Below are 14,455 nucleotides of genomic sequence, written 5' to 3' on the forward strand. Positions count from 1 at the left end.
GAAGGATCTTAAACGAAATTGGCCCAAGGAACATCATAAAAAATCAAAAATAAATAAAAATAAAAGAACTCATGAAAACAAAGAGGGCGCTTTATTTTGCTGGTGAAATATGGGTCACCCTATTCGGCATCTTCATATATTTCACTAACGTCTTCATCCTGACTTAGTTGACAAGTCTGGTTGCAAGTAATTATAACTTTCCTAACGTCTATGGTCAAGAGATGACCTTGCAACGCCCTAGACAAGTAATTAAATGGGCATAAATGTCATCGGAAGCCGAAACTTCCAAACAAAACCCGCGTAGTGAACCGAAACCGCTTATGTTGTGGCAGCCATGACACTGTAAACAAGGGGAGCTGTGACGAGTTTTAATCCTTATTTCACGAATTTAAAGCTTAATATATCGAAATTCGTGGTAGGAACAGCGTTTGAAAATGGAAACACCGACGAAACACAAATCTGGGGACGCGACAGGTGAGAGAATACGCTATGATGGTGAAAAATAGAGAGATAAAGTGATGAAGTAACTGCGTCAATACTGGCGTGGAAGGCAAGCTTAGTTATTGGAGGGGGGACGAATAACCTTTAGCTTAATGGAGGTATATTCCTTCACCTCACATGTATATTTTAAGTCACAAAGGGGATGTTTTAGGTAGTTGGCGTTATAATAAAAAGTTAAACATCCAGTGAAATGGCTTGTAAAGCCCGGTAATACGGGGGTGTGTGGGATAGCCATAGACGATTTTTCATCAGACGGAACTGTACTAAAATGCAGTTAATATTTTTCTTTATTCAGCCACAAAGTGGATTGTGGAGGAAGTTTGTGATATGACAACTAAGATCAATCCTTATGGCATTACAGTTCTTAAAACCAACCAGTTTGCACAGATAATTGAGTGGTTACTGAGAAGTTTAGCCTGTTGGAGTAGTGTGTTTAAATTTCTGCCTTTCTCTATGAATGTTGGTGTATTTTTATTGCAAACAATTAAACTGTATTAATACTGGTAATTCTTTTAGCCTACCTGATGAGTACTGTGATTCCACTTACAATATAAAATCACAATCACAAGGTAAGTACTTTTGGTAGCTACATATGCAAGTTAACTGTTAAATTGTGGCTGCAAGAAGTGATTGGAAAAAGAAATTATACCTGTTATTAGGCATTCAAAGAAGCAGTGTTTAGCGTCAATCTTTCTTACTGGCTGTGTTGTTTACCAGCCATCATTGCGATTGGACGTGTCAGTGTATCCCATATCAGAGCTATGGGAAAATTAAAGATTTAACTAAACCAAACCTAATCCAACCTAACCTCCCCTGCGTTTGACACCCAGCATTCATATTAAATATTGTGCATTTGGATCATTAAACATGACCAGCTGCTGGTAGACATTGGCAGAATATTTATGTCTTCTAAATCCTTATTTATAGCTTTTAGAGGTAAGTTTATAGAAATGCCCAGTAGCTGTGGTAATCCAGGAGCAGTAACAAGTATCCTGTGAAAGACTCATGTGAATGGAAAATATGGAAAAGCCACGTCTCATTGGCAAGGAATTAATTTAATACTTTGCCACATGGGCACAGGTCTTCCAGACTTCCTGTTCAAATGGGTCTTTCACTGGCTGATTATGACAGGTTAGGTTAAAGGTTTTTCTGATAGGAATTGGGGGTTTCCAACCAGGGCTGGGTCCAAGTACAGTACTGTTCTTGTACTTGGACTTAAGTACAGTTTTTCATGTACTTGTGCTTGTACTTGGAGTTTAAAACATTGGATGTACTTGTACATAGACCCTAAGTACTTGAAAAAATACCAAGTACTTTTAAGTACATTATATTTAACAAAAATTGATATATTCTATTGGACTTTATAATGGTATTATTAAGTGGACTTAATATTCTGTCATAGAAAAAATGGTTTGATTGATTAAGTATACTTATATTCTAATACACTATTTTCTACCTTAGTAGCTTAACCTTTAGAATGTGACGATCATTTAATTTCCTTCTTCAAAACGGGAGCACTTTCGTATGGTATAAAGTACCTGTACTTAATTACAGTGACATGTATTTGGACTTGGACTTAAGTAAATTGGAAAAAGGCTGTACGGTACTTGTACTTGAAAAATTTCCGGGTACTTGGACTTGGACTTAAGTACAGTAGCCTGTACTTGGACCCAACCCTGTTTCCAACATTAGGTGTAGTGGGAAACCTAGGTACTTTAAAGCATAGACGGTGTTGGTGAAGCCCCCCCAGGTAGGGGAAGTTAGGTTAGGTTGGTGGGATCAACAGTAAATCTGCTGCTGGCATATAGGCTTACTTAAATAGCCCAAAATAGGTCAAGTGTGTTTGTTCTATATACATTTTGTAGTATAAAATCAGTAAGCAGTTATCTGTGTCGCATATTGTACTGTACTAAAATTACTTTCCTTAAAAACGTGGCAATGTAAAAAGATAGGTAGAATTTCTGCACCCATAAGGTAAACTTTTTCCAAAATTATTTTTAAATACCTACTGAAATGATCAGTATCAGTCAGCTGTTAGCATACTGGAACCATTTAATGGGTATACACACACACACACATTAAAGGTACACGTATCTGTAAACCGATTGGAGAATGTTGTAACTAAGAATAAGTACAGTAAACCCTTTCTATACTGGATCAGTTGGGGGTAAGCCCAAGCAGATGAAGCCAGTCATCAGGGAAATCCAATGGTTTCCTCCAGGAGTGTAATTTCAGGCACATATGGAAAATAAATGAGACTGAAAATGAAAGCTGTACCCATTGTGCACTAACTTGGCATTTAATTTCACACCCTTGGCCTCCCCAGCATACAATAACCCATTTTTTTTTTTTTTTTTTTTTTTTTTTTTTTTTTTTGCCATTCAAATTATTTTATATAGCATTGGGTAAACTTTACACTGGAGAGGTTAGATACCATTTTCATTAACTGTGATTATTATTATTATTATTATTATTATTATTATTATTATTATTATTATTTTTACCATGGGTGATTTGCCACAAGGGCATGGGCAGTAACTCTGTCTTGTTTAATGTTTGTGATAAGTGAGTGCATAAGAGATGTGGTGGTTTCAGAGGTAGACTGTGAGATAATGCTGTGGAGATTGTCAGTCATGAATCTCTTGAGTGTGTGGAGGAGTTTTGTTATTAGGGCAACTTGTTACGTGCCAGAGGCGGGGCTGGAGCTAGCTCTGTGGCTTGAGTGAGGAGTGGTTGGAAGAAATTCAGGAAGCTGTTGCCTCTCCTGACATTGAGAGGGCTCTTCCTCCGTGCTAAGGGATCTTTGTATGCGGTATGTTAGGAGCGTAATGCTGTATACCACTCCCGAAGGGCCTGGTTGTGAAGATTCTGCCCTTGAGGTGGTAGGCTGAGATGTTGGGGAGCATTGGAGGATGATCTGTCGGCGAGCAAGTGGCGAGAGTGTGGGGGAAACGGCTCTGCGGCATTTTTTCCCGATGCCCGCCAGGTCCGCGGCCACTTTCCCGATGCCCTGGGTCATCTTGTGCCTCCTCATCACCGAAATCGTCACTCACGTGGGTTTTCCCTTCTTCCTGGAGAAGTCGGAGAGCCGTCTCTGGCGTTGGAGAGCAAGTAGGGGTTGGAGGGCGAGAGAGCTCGCTCTCCGCATGGTAGCTTTTTTTCTCCTCAGAGGATGTAATCTTGGTGAGTGTGTGAGAAGATATAGCGTCATCAAGGGCATGTCCTATGGCACTATCACTTAGCCCTTTCCCTGGCACTAAGGGCCGAACATTCATGGGGGGCGATAAGGCGATCGGCCCTTCACGCGGTGGGAGGGAATCGGACGATGTCAAGGAAGTCGACGTGGCTCCTCACGCTACCACTGCCGAGTACAGACTGAACCACACAACTGCGGGGTACCTGGGGGTCCTACCTACCCTGTATGTATCACAGAAAGTGGTCCTGTGCTCAAACAGTGGCGGGAAGGTGAGTGCGGTATATCAAGTCAACTGGCGGCCCTCCGCGCCCTGAATCCTGTCGTGCACACATGTCAGCCAGCGGTCAGGGGTTAAAAACAAATTACCATTTATTCTAAGCAACTTCTAAAAACATTTTGGAAATCAGATAGAAAAGATTTAATTCATTTTGTTTTTAAAGGCTCTGTCATGCTTGCATGCGTCGGCCTTGGTCACTTAACCCCTAGGATACGCAATTCAATCGACCAAACTTCCCTGAAAACCTGTATATTGAGCCGATTTTTCAACTCTTACAAAAGTAAAAAGTGTTATGCCCAAGGTTTAGAGCTTGAATTTACACACCTTATGCTGAAGACCAGAGCATTCTAAACCAACTGGTTACTGAGCTATAGCCTATCAAAAATCATGAAAAATTGGCACTGACAACCCTTGCATATAGGGAGAGAGAGAAAAAAAATATTGCGCCAACATTAATTTTGGTGTTATAGAATGAAAGATCTTGATTTTCCACACCAGAAAATGTATATATCATTTTCATAGGCTATGCCAAATGTTTGCCACATAACCTCAGCAAGAAAGTAGCTGGGGGTGGAGGGAGTATGAAGGGGTGGAGGGGGGAGAATTAGGGATGGTGGAGAGAGTGTGGTATGGAAAAATTAGCTTTATAGAGTTGGTAGGAGGAGCTGTGAGTCCAGTCACAAGCGAGGGAGGAGGATAAGGAACAAAAGTTTGGGGTAGAGGTAGGTGGTGAGAGGGCGGTGGGAGAATCAACCCCCCCACCATTGGTAGGGGCCTGGATCCTCCCCCCTCCCTACTCAGGACTTAGTTCTCATTCATTTGCATCGATATACGTCACAATCGGGCCGAAGCCTAGTGTCCGCAGTTTTTCACAAAGGCTCCTTTATCGATCCTATTAGGCATCAAGCGAAATTCTGGAAAAGGATCGATCAATCCTATTAGTATTTTAGGGATTAATGGCGGCTCACCATGTTGCTCAGTCTCTGGCAACTTCCCTATTCAGTCCCTTATCCTTGATGTCATGCTCAGTGACTTCATAACAGGTCTTTTTCGGTCTACATCTCGCAGTCCAACCCCTAATGTTAACACTTCTCACTTTCTGCATACGATTATCACCCCCCATTCTCTCCACATGCCCAAGCCATCTCAGTCTACCTCCTGTCATCACAAAACCAATATACTCCAGTACCACTTCTCAGCTCTTCCATTGCAAACCTAGCCCCACCAGGCCTCACACTCAGGGATGCATGAAGGTCTCCATGACAGCCCGTTGTAAAGATACCAGATTAGATTAGAATAATATCTAGGAAGCAGTTTTGGCATGTGGAGGGATGGAGGATAACAGCTGGGTGTGGAGAGTGAGAGACATGAACATTAAGAGTAGGGTTATGACCTCAGGAATAAGGGATTAGCCAAAGAGACCGCTAAAGACTGAGCAGCACGTAGAGCAGCTGCAGGTGACCGAGACAGATGCATGCAAGCATGTTTGAGCTTTTATAAAGGAACAAAGGAGCTGTTAATTTGCACTAAGTATTGACAGAAGAAAAGTTGCTGAGAATAAAAGATGCTGTCATGTTGGACTGTTGGTTCTTGTCAGCATGGAATTGACATAATAGCAATAATTTACCAATGTATATACAAACATACATCATCTAATACTGTGTTGTCCCATGAGAAACATAGGAGCCTGGGGCTAGGCAAGTTGGTCCTGACATTTAAGATGAGAGTGACCAGCCTCACACATCCCTGAGTGGCATTATGTGAGCAATAAACCCCAACCACCCCTTGAATATAAACCTACACAGGCTCAGTCTGATTGGAGCACCTTAATTACCCACTAAACCACCAAGCATCATATTTTGGTTATATGGTTACAACCCAGTGATGTAAATGGTTTCCTGGTGTACAGGAAACCATTTGGCTTGTCATTCAGTGTAGAGCCACCCATAGACAAGGAAGAGGAAAGAAAGAAAGGCAGAAGAGGAAGGAAGGAAGAGAGGAAAAGGCAGTCATCCATATGGAGTGAATGGATGGTGAGTGCCTGTATCTGGTTTCAACCTGGCTTATATTGCTTGTTAGCAGCAAGATTAAAATTTAAATCTCAGGGAAGGCATTAAAGGATGCATATATATAACTGAGCAACAGAGCACCATGATGATGATGTTGATAACTAATAGGATTAGGGTGGTGGTGATGGTGATGATATTTAATAAAGTCAGGTTGATGATAATTATTAAGGCTAGGCTCATGATGGTGATGAAGTTTGATCCAAAACTCACATAATTACTTGATTTCACAGGTGTGTCACGATCAGGGCGCGTGCGGAAAAAATCATCCAAGTTGACTGATTTTGAATCACCTGATGAGATAGACACCCGATTCAAACGCAAGACTGATCGGCCCCAGAAAACACCACATCATAGCCCCCTTAAATCCATGAAGACATCTCCACAAGGAGTTAGTTATATCTCATTCATTTCTCCTTTTCTGTCATTCTCATTCATTTTGCATCATCATCTTTCTTCTCTTTTGCCTGTTCTTTCCAACCTGTTCACCTTTATCTCTCTTCTCTTCCTCTTATGTCCCTCTTTCATTTCTTTCCTCTCTCTCTCTTTACAGATAAGAGTGCTTTACAGTACTTTGTTATTGTTATCATCATCTTTACAGTAATTCCTCAGTTCATATCTGGTCATTGAATTCTGACCTTTCATGCACATTCTGAGAGACTGTAGATATTTTCCCATTGCTTAATGCCAGGCAGTGTTCCAGTCCCTCATCCTTTGCTCAGCACTTCCTCTTGACTAACACCACAGTATAGTGTTGATCTCTTGTCCCAGCTGAGCATGGAAGAGCAAGGTAGCATTATTATGCCTGTTTACAGTGAACAGTATGTAAGTAAACAAATTGTATGATTTTTTTTTTTTTTTTAAGTGTTCCCATGTTAATATTTTTATTTTGTAAACCTTTGCCTACTGAGGAATTTTTGAAATCTGAATACCAAACTTAGATTACATGGGCTAAAATTGCCATCTCTCTATCTGGAATGCTGAGATGTAACAAAAAAAAAATTGCATAGAATATAATGTTAGTCACCAAGGAATGCTGTGGAAAGAACGAAGAGCTGTGGCATTTCCTCATTGAATTTCACACAACCACAGCTTGATATTCAACTTGTATGATTGTCCCAGTTCCATCAGGTAAAAACAAACTCAACTTACGCAGGTGGTTTTGGTACAGATATGGTTATGTTTTAAGGGAAATGTTAATTTTTCAGATGGGTGAAGGATTTGATGACTCAGACAGCTATATGGAAGACGATATGGTGGACGTCAAAGATGGTGAGTCATGTAATGTTGGCACCATTGCCAACTAAAGTCCTGTCATCTTTTGTGCTTTTCTGTCTGTGGTCTTTGAAAATTAATCTCTTGAATCAGAAGCAAATGACACTGGTGACACTGCTCTGTGGCCAGATAAAGTAAATTGTCAGTTGCCATAGAGTCACAAGACTGATTATCAAAGCCCATGGAGAGAGAGGCAGGGCGGGCGATGGGGCTTTTGTTGCTGAGTCTACTTACAGCACTGACAAGGAGCCTCCATGTGGTGGTCATTGTATACCCTGGGTGAAGTATAGCAGGTGCACTGTCCACCTTGGAGCCTAAACCGCCTCATGGTCAGGAAGGACCCTGGTTTGACCCCAGTGAGGCAGTGTCTACCACAAGGGGGTGCCAGTTTCCTACATGGTGTATGTACTGTACTGTAATGGTAAGACAGTCTCACAAAAGCAGTTTCTTACATGTGGTTGATAAGTCTGTTCATCCAGAAAGACTAGGGTTAAGCAAGAACAATAACTTACGTTAAAGGATGTTTATGCCTTTGGTATAATGCAAAGATTCTTTGAGCTTGAATGATTAGTGAATGAGTGTGTGACCCATTTGATTGACCAGATCATTGGTTAGCTCTCCTTCTGTCATGTTTTTCTTTGTTTTTGCTTTACCCTACCTCACTCAGTCATTGGTGGGAGAAGAGGTCAGGATTTTGATGATAGTGGTGATGTTGGTGATAATGACGACCGTGATGATGTGGGTGAATTTGGTGACAGTGATGATGATGAGGAGAAGGCGGATTACAGTGATGAAAATGTTATTTTTCAGAGCCATTAGATGTGGATGACTGGGGAGGAGATGAGGATGTGGAGGAGGAAGAGGAGGAGGAAGAAGAGAGTGTGGGTGGTGGGGATCCACTCCAGGTGGATGAAGACTCCACTGATATGCCCAGGGAGACCTCCAGCTACAGCCAGGTGGGTACAGGGAGAGAGAGATAGGGAACAGAAAAGCAATTTATGAATGTGAGGTTTAGTAGAACAGAAAGCAGTATGTTACAGCAGGTGGGCAGAGAAGCCAGGAGGCACTTTGCTACAGTGTTTATGTCCTTACTTCAGTCTTTGTGTCTGTGGTGGATTATTCATTCATTATCCTGTTTTTGTACTTTCTTAAGCCCAGGAAGCAGGGTAAGAAAAACATAAAACCAGCAGTTTAGACAAGGGCTGTAGTGGGAAGTAGGGGTAGGGGTAAGATGATGATGAAGTTTTGAAGACTTAAATGGTGAATTATTGAATACATTGGGAAGGTGGGATAATGATGTTTGCTAAGTGCAGCTAGGAATTTTATGCACATGGTGTTTTATTTTCCATAATCAGACCTAGTCGCTGTATTTCCCAGGGAAATGGGAAAAAATGAAACATTAAAATAATAATAATTATGGCATGACTGTAAGGGGGGACTTGCAAAGCTGCCTGCTGCCAGAGGCCACCACTATTAACAGCTTCTCCACCCCCCGAGCACGTATTGAAATACCATGATTTTTCATTGTTGATGCGAGAACCTATGTTGCAAAATACCATCATGCACTATTGAAGTAATGAAATGGCCATGAGAATAAATGCAGAAAAGAGTATAGTATTGGTAATCAAGAGAAGGTAACTCTCAGTGTGATGTTACAGTGAATGGGGAGAGACTGGAATTGGTGGGAGTTCAAATACCTGGGTACAGTGATAGAAAAGATAGGAAAATGTGCAAAAGAAGTGGAAAGTAGAGTGACACAAGAAAGGAAAGTAGCTAGTGCTATGATGGCCCTGATAAGAAACAGATGCTTGAGTGTTGGAGCTGTGCAAGGCTTACTTAAAAAAAATGTTAGTGCCAGCTTTAACATAGGGATATGAGACTGTGATGTGGCATGAGAATGAAAAGTCAGGAGTGAGAGCAGTGGAGGTGGGACTGCTGAGGAATGTATGTGGAGTACAGAGAGTGGATAGGATATGAAATAATGTGATTCATGAAAGATGTAGAGTGAGGAAGTCTGTGGACACCAGAATTAAAGAGAGTGTACTGAGATGGTATGGTCATGTGGAGAGAATGGATAACAGTAGAGTGGTGAAAAAGGTACATTTGAGTGAATATGAAGGAGGGAGGAGGCGAGGTAGGCCAAGGAGAAGGTGGAGGGATATGGTGGATGAGTGTGAGGAAGAAAGGTATGGAAGTCGGTGAGGCTAGGGGACTGACGAGATTGAGGTGGCTGAATGAATGTTGTGAGAAGTGCATGATGAGGGATTTGGCACCCTTTTTAACGTTACAGCATTCGGGTTGACTCTGTCTGATGTATCTGTCTATCTATTGCCAGACACCATAATCCCATAAGGGGTGGCCATTTGACTTTGAGTTATATGTTTTACAGGGAGGGGCACTAATCCTCCACCAACCCACTTGTTGACATGTAGGGAGCATATATGGTTTGGTTACATGGTTACCACCCAGCGTTGCAAATGGTTTCTTGGCATACAGGAAACCATTTGGCTTGTCACTCAATGTATAGCCACTTGTGAAGGAAAGAAAATCAATAAGAAGTGACAGGAAAGATGGGAGAAATAGGAAGAGAGGAGGGCTGGCATAAAAAAGAATGATAAAGGCTAAAGAAGAAGTAGGCAGCACTACATCAATTGAGTGGATGATGGTACGTTTATATAAAGCTACAGAGCTACAGAATGTGGTGAAAGTTTTTGGTGTATCTGATAGAGCCAGGATTCCGGGGGGCTTGAATGATGAGTGAATAGAAAACATGGCTAACTGGATTGGGCAAACTTTGGTTATCTGGATGTTGCAACTCCTCGCCCTGCCCTAGGTTGGGAAAGAAGGTCTGGATGATGATGATGATAAAGTTTTTTCATTACTTTGATAGTTTATGTTGGTAATTTGCCACACAGGTTCTCAGATCAACAAAGAAAAATCACAGTAACTGAATACTTACTCGGGGCAGAGAAGCTGTTAACAGTGAGAGACAACTGGTGGCAGACAATTTCCGCAAGTTACCTATTGGAAGTAAAATGATGCTGTATATTCTCAGGGGGAGGCGGTGGCTCAATCGGTAGAGAGTTGGCCTGCAGTCCTGACGGACCCGGGTTCAAATCCCGCTGAGGCAGGGAACAGTTTAAGGATTTGAATTTCACAAAAAAAAAAAAATCAGACTTTACTGATCTACTTGAAGGCCTGCCGACATGTCGTAAAAATACCCCCGCTAATACCAATACACCAGTCCTGTATGAGACAGCCCTAGCATGTATTCAATATGGACGATGGGTATTAGCGCCGAAGTGGTGACATGTAGAGGTGTCCGGTACGTAGGAGGACTACTGGGCCTTGAAAGCAGGCTGTGAAGCCTATGCCCAGAGTCGGTCACATAAAAAAAAAAAAAAAAAAAAAAAAAAAAAAAAAGGCCCAGTCACTGTAGTTCTTGGAGAAACAGGGAAATAAAGAGCATAAAATGAGGAGGGCAAGTTATGACAAGACTAGTTGAAAATACTGTAGTTAGGATGATAATGATGATAAATATTTTACAGGCCCAGTCACTGTATTTCTCAGAGAAGCAGGGGAAGAAGAACATAATGCTGAAGGATGGCCAGCTGGTACGGCGCAAGAAGGCCCAACGCAAGGACAAAGGGGTGAGTGTTGAGGCAGGTGTGTGTATGATGGACTTAACAGACCTTTTATGAATTTCAGTAAATCCTCACTATAACGGGCCAATTGGGGCCCAAGCCATTCCAAAAAAAGCGAAATTCCGATAAAAGCTACATCTGGACTTCCCCCTCCTAGCCTGGACTTTTTCTGATGTATCAGACATTAGTCTGGATCACACCAATGATTTTTAACTGTTTTCGCTACCACTGCAGTACTGTACTGTATAATACCCTCACTACAATAATCAAATGGGGGTTGATAATTGGGTGAGGAAGGCTAGAAGTGTTAATATTGGGGGTGGGGTTATGAGGGGTAGACCGAGAAAGACATGGGACAAGGTCATCAAGTGTGACTTCAGGGTTAAGGGACTGAACAGGGAGGCTGCAATGGATCGTGCAGCATGGAGAGCCGCCATTAGGTGACCAAGGCCGACGCATGGAAGCATGTTGGAGCCTTTAAAAATGAAACGATAGTATATATAATAATATTGTACAGTACACTGATAATGTCTTTTATTTACCTTATTGTGGTGAACATAGCTGAAGTGGTCAGGTGGTCTGGACTGCTTCTGGCATTATCAAACTTTTTCTGATATATAGGAATTTAATTCCGGTAGCTCCCTGATTCCGATAAAAATGAATTCCGGTCTGTTGAGGTCCGTTATATCGAGGTTTACTGTATATACAGTAACTTCTCTAAGACCTGGATGCCCAAGACCCGGACACTTAGACTACGCAGGACAATTGTGGTGTCCTTACTATATAATGGATATTAGAAAATGTACAGAGAAGAATGACAAAAATGATACGTGATGTTCGGAACCTGTCACATGAAGACAGACTGATAAGATCAAGTCTGCACTTGCTAGAAAGACTTAGAGTAAGAGGAGTCTCAATTGAGGTGTTTAAGTGGATGAAGGGTATAAACAAGGGAGATATTAGTAAGGTACTTCAAGTGAGCTTACAGGATAGAACTAGAAGTAATGGTTTCAAACTAGAAAAATTCCGTTTCACTAAGGAAATACCGGTAGGTAGAAATTTGTTTGGTAATAGAGTAGTAGATGAATGGAATAAGCTACCTAATAAAGTAGTTGCAGCCTCTTCCATTGAGAGTTTCAACCGTAGGCTAGATAAGCATATGACAAATAAGGGGTGGATATAGAAAAAAAAATATCTTATAACCAATACTAATTCATTGTTTTTCCTTTTCAGGTTACATTTAATATTCTCTATTCTCCTTTCACACTTTCCTATAAAATGTCCACGCCAGTTTTTCTATACTGCGTGGTGTTCTTTCTGACTTTTTCCTGCCGGCTTTGGCTGGAGGGTTTGGAGGGCGGGGGAGAGCCTTCTTCTTTGCTGTCATCTCATTCTAGTAGTTCAGTTACTCTTCTAGGAGCTGCCTAGCATGGGCCAACCGGCCTACTGCCGTTATCCTGTCTTCTTATGTTCTTATGTTATTAGGTGACCAAGGTCAACACGTGCCAGCATGTTGAAGCTTTTATACAGTAAATAAAACAAAATGAATGAAACAAAACAGGGTGGTCTGTGTATCAACATTTTGTTTAAATTTCAAAATGCTGTGTTTAGTTTGTGTGTGTGTGTGTGTGTGTGTGTGTGTGTGTGTGTGTGTGTGTGTGTTTTATATAAGTGTTGTACAGTAAAGGTTTTAAATACAGTAAAACCTCTACAATTCGTCATCCATCAAATCGGAAACCTCTGCAATTCAGGAAGGCTCCAAAATATTAACTTAAAAAATCAAAACTCAAAAATTCCCAAAAATGCGCACGAGAGGAAGAGAGTCGGCAAAAAATCCCCCCAAGTCAGTAAGATGCCGAGTTGTACCGACATTCAGCAAGAGTAACCCGGCATCATGTGTGCATAGGGATGTAAACAAAGCCTGTTGTGCGCTACGTGGGCCAGATTGCCTTCGTCCGCTGCCCATGTTGCATTCTCTCCTCACTCGATCTGCTTGTGACCAAGTGTTACGCACTCTTAAGTGGATTGTACCTGCAGAAGCTAACCATGGTGTCTCCCAGTGCTACCCCAGTGTTTAATGAATAAGTTCTGTACAGTAATGTTAAAGTGTTTAGTGTTTAGTTCCCCAATATAGTACAAGTGATAAATACATTACAATAATGGCCTTTATAAAAAAGTGTTAATTGTGCTTCACATAGTGTACAGTGTCAAGTACAGTACAGTAAAAGTATGCCCAAAACTGATCTTGAGCCACCCTAACACCTCCAAAAACTACCAAATGTCCTCCTCCATGCCTGGAATAGACCCTGCAACTGCTTGGAGTCATGGTAAGGCAGCATTTACTGGTTATTGTAAAAAACTTATTTATTTATTTATTTATTTCCTTTTTTTGTGTGTGTGCTGGGGGGGGGAACTTAAAGTTCATCCCTACAACTTGGCAAATAGGCTAACTCGGCAAGGCTTGCAAATGTATTATGCCGAGTTGTTGAGGTTTTACTGTATAACTACAGTAGGTAACAATATGTATTTATTTATAATTTTATTTTTCAGAAATCAAGGTTCACAGCATATATGCTGTGGGCACGAGAGGTGCGGCCAGGAATTATACAGGCAAATCCTAACATGGGTATGTGGATGGGCTTATGATTTAATATTTTTATTGTTACCATCTTTATAGTTATCCGTATCACCATCATTCATTCATTCATTCATTCATCTAATCCTGTGTTGCCCCATGAGGAGCATAGGAGCCTGGGGCTAGGCAGTTTGGTCCTTACATTTAAGATGAGAGTGGCCATCTTCACTCATCCCTGGGTGGCATTCCGTGAGCAGTAAACCCCAACCACCCCTTGGCTTTTTTTTTTTTTTTCTGTAGTGAATATTATAAAAACGACTGAATGGATGATTGAACAAAAAAAGATTGATGAATGAATAACTTGATAAAATATGTGGGTGTTGCTTCATTTCTTTTAAATTCCCTACCACACTCTTATTTCTTTCTACTCTCACAGATTTCTCAGCCGTCAACAAGCGTCTTGGAGAGTTGTGGGCCTTGGTCTCGAATACCCAAAAATATGTGAGTTATTTCAGTGGTGTATTTTGGTTTGTGGAGAGGATGGAAAGAGATTGACAAGGATAGTAAATGAGTGTGGTGGAGGGGGAGGGGGGAGACCAAAGATTTGGCTTTTGTAGAGAATAGACAGAGATTGGCAAGGACAGCGTGAGTGAGGTGGAGGGGAAAGGAGGGACTGAGGATGAGGTGGAGGGATTGGGTGGAGAGGTTTGGGAATGAGGGTGGTATGAGGTGGAGGGAAAGAAGTACAGGAATGAGGGTGGTGTGAGGTGGAGGGAAGTTTAGGAATGGGGGTGTTGTGAGGTGGAGGGAAGGAAGTATAGGAATGAGGGTGGTGTGAGGTGAAGGGAAGGATAGGAATGGGGGTGATGTGAGGTGCAGGGAAGTTTAGGAATGGGGATGGTGTGAGGTGGAGGGAAGTAT

The 14,455-nt window shown here is 41.6% G+C and overlaps 1 protein-coding gene across 3 annotated transcripts in view; it reads left to right on the top strand.

The window, feature by feature from the left end:
* Positions 1–341: 341 nt before the first annotated feature.
* The window catches only part of LOC145391250 (HMG box-containing protein 4), a 186,101-nt gene continuing 171,987 nt past the window's right edge, over positions 342–14,455 (top strand). For 2 of the 3 annotated variants that reach the window (XR_013895795.1, XM_080265921.1), the window contains exons 1-7: positions 342–474; positions 6,274–6,431; positions 7,249–7,312; positions 8,126–8,271; positions 10,864–10,965; positions 13,510–13,585; positions 13,971–14,035. Coding sequence is in view for 2 of the 3 variants with exons in the window: in XM_080265921.1 (XP_080122047.1) it covers positions 435–474; positions 6,274–6,431; positions 7,249–7,312; positions 8,126–8,271; positions 10,864–10,965; positions 13,510–13,585; positions 13,971–14,035 (651 nt within the window). In the remaining variant the exon portion in view is untranslated. The remainder of the gene's footprint in view (positions 475–6,273; positions 6,432–7,248; positions 7,313–8,125; positions 8,272–10,863; positions 10,966–13,509; positions 13,586–13,970; positions 14,036–14,455) is intronic. The other variant, XM_080265922.1, reaches the window with a different exon arrangement.

This window comes from Coenobita brevimanus, chromosome 17 (assembly GCF_032717465.1).
Source record: "Coenobita brevimanus isolate Jiangsu-jjx chromosome 17, ASM3271746v2, whole genome shotgun sequence".
NCBI classification, from domain to species: domain Eukaryota; kingdom Metazoa; phylum Arthropoda; class Malacostraca; order Decapoda; family Coenobitidae; genus Coenobita; species Coenobita brevimanus.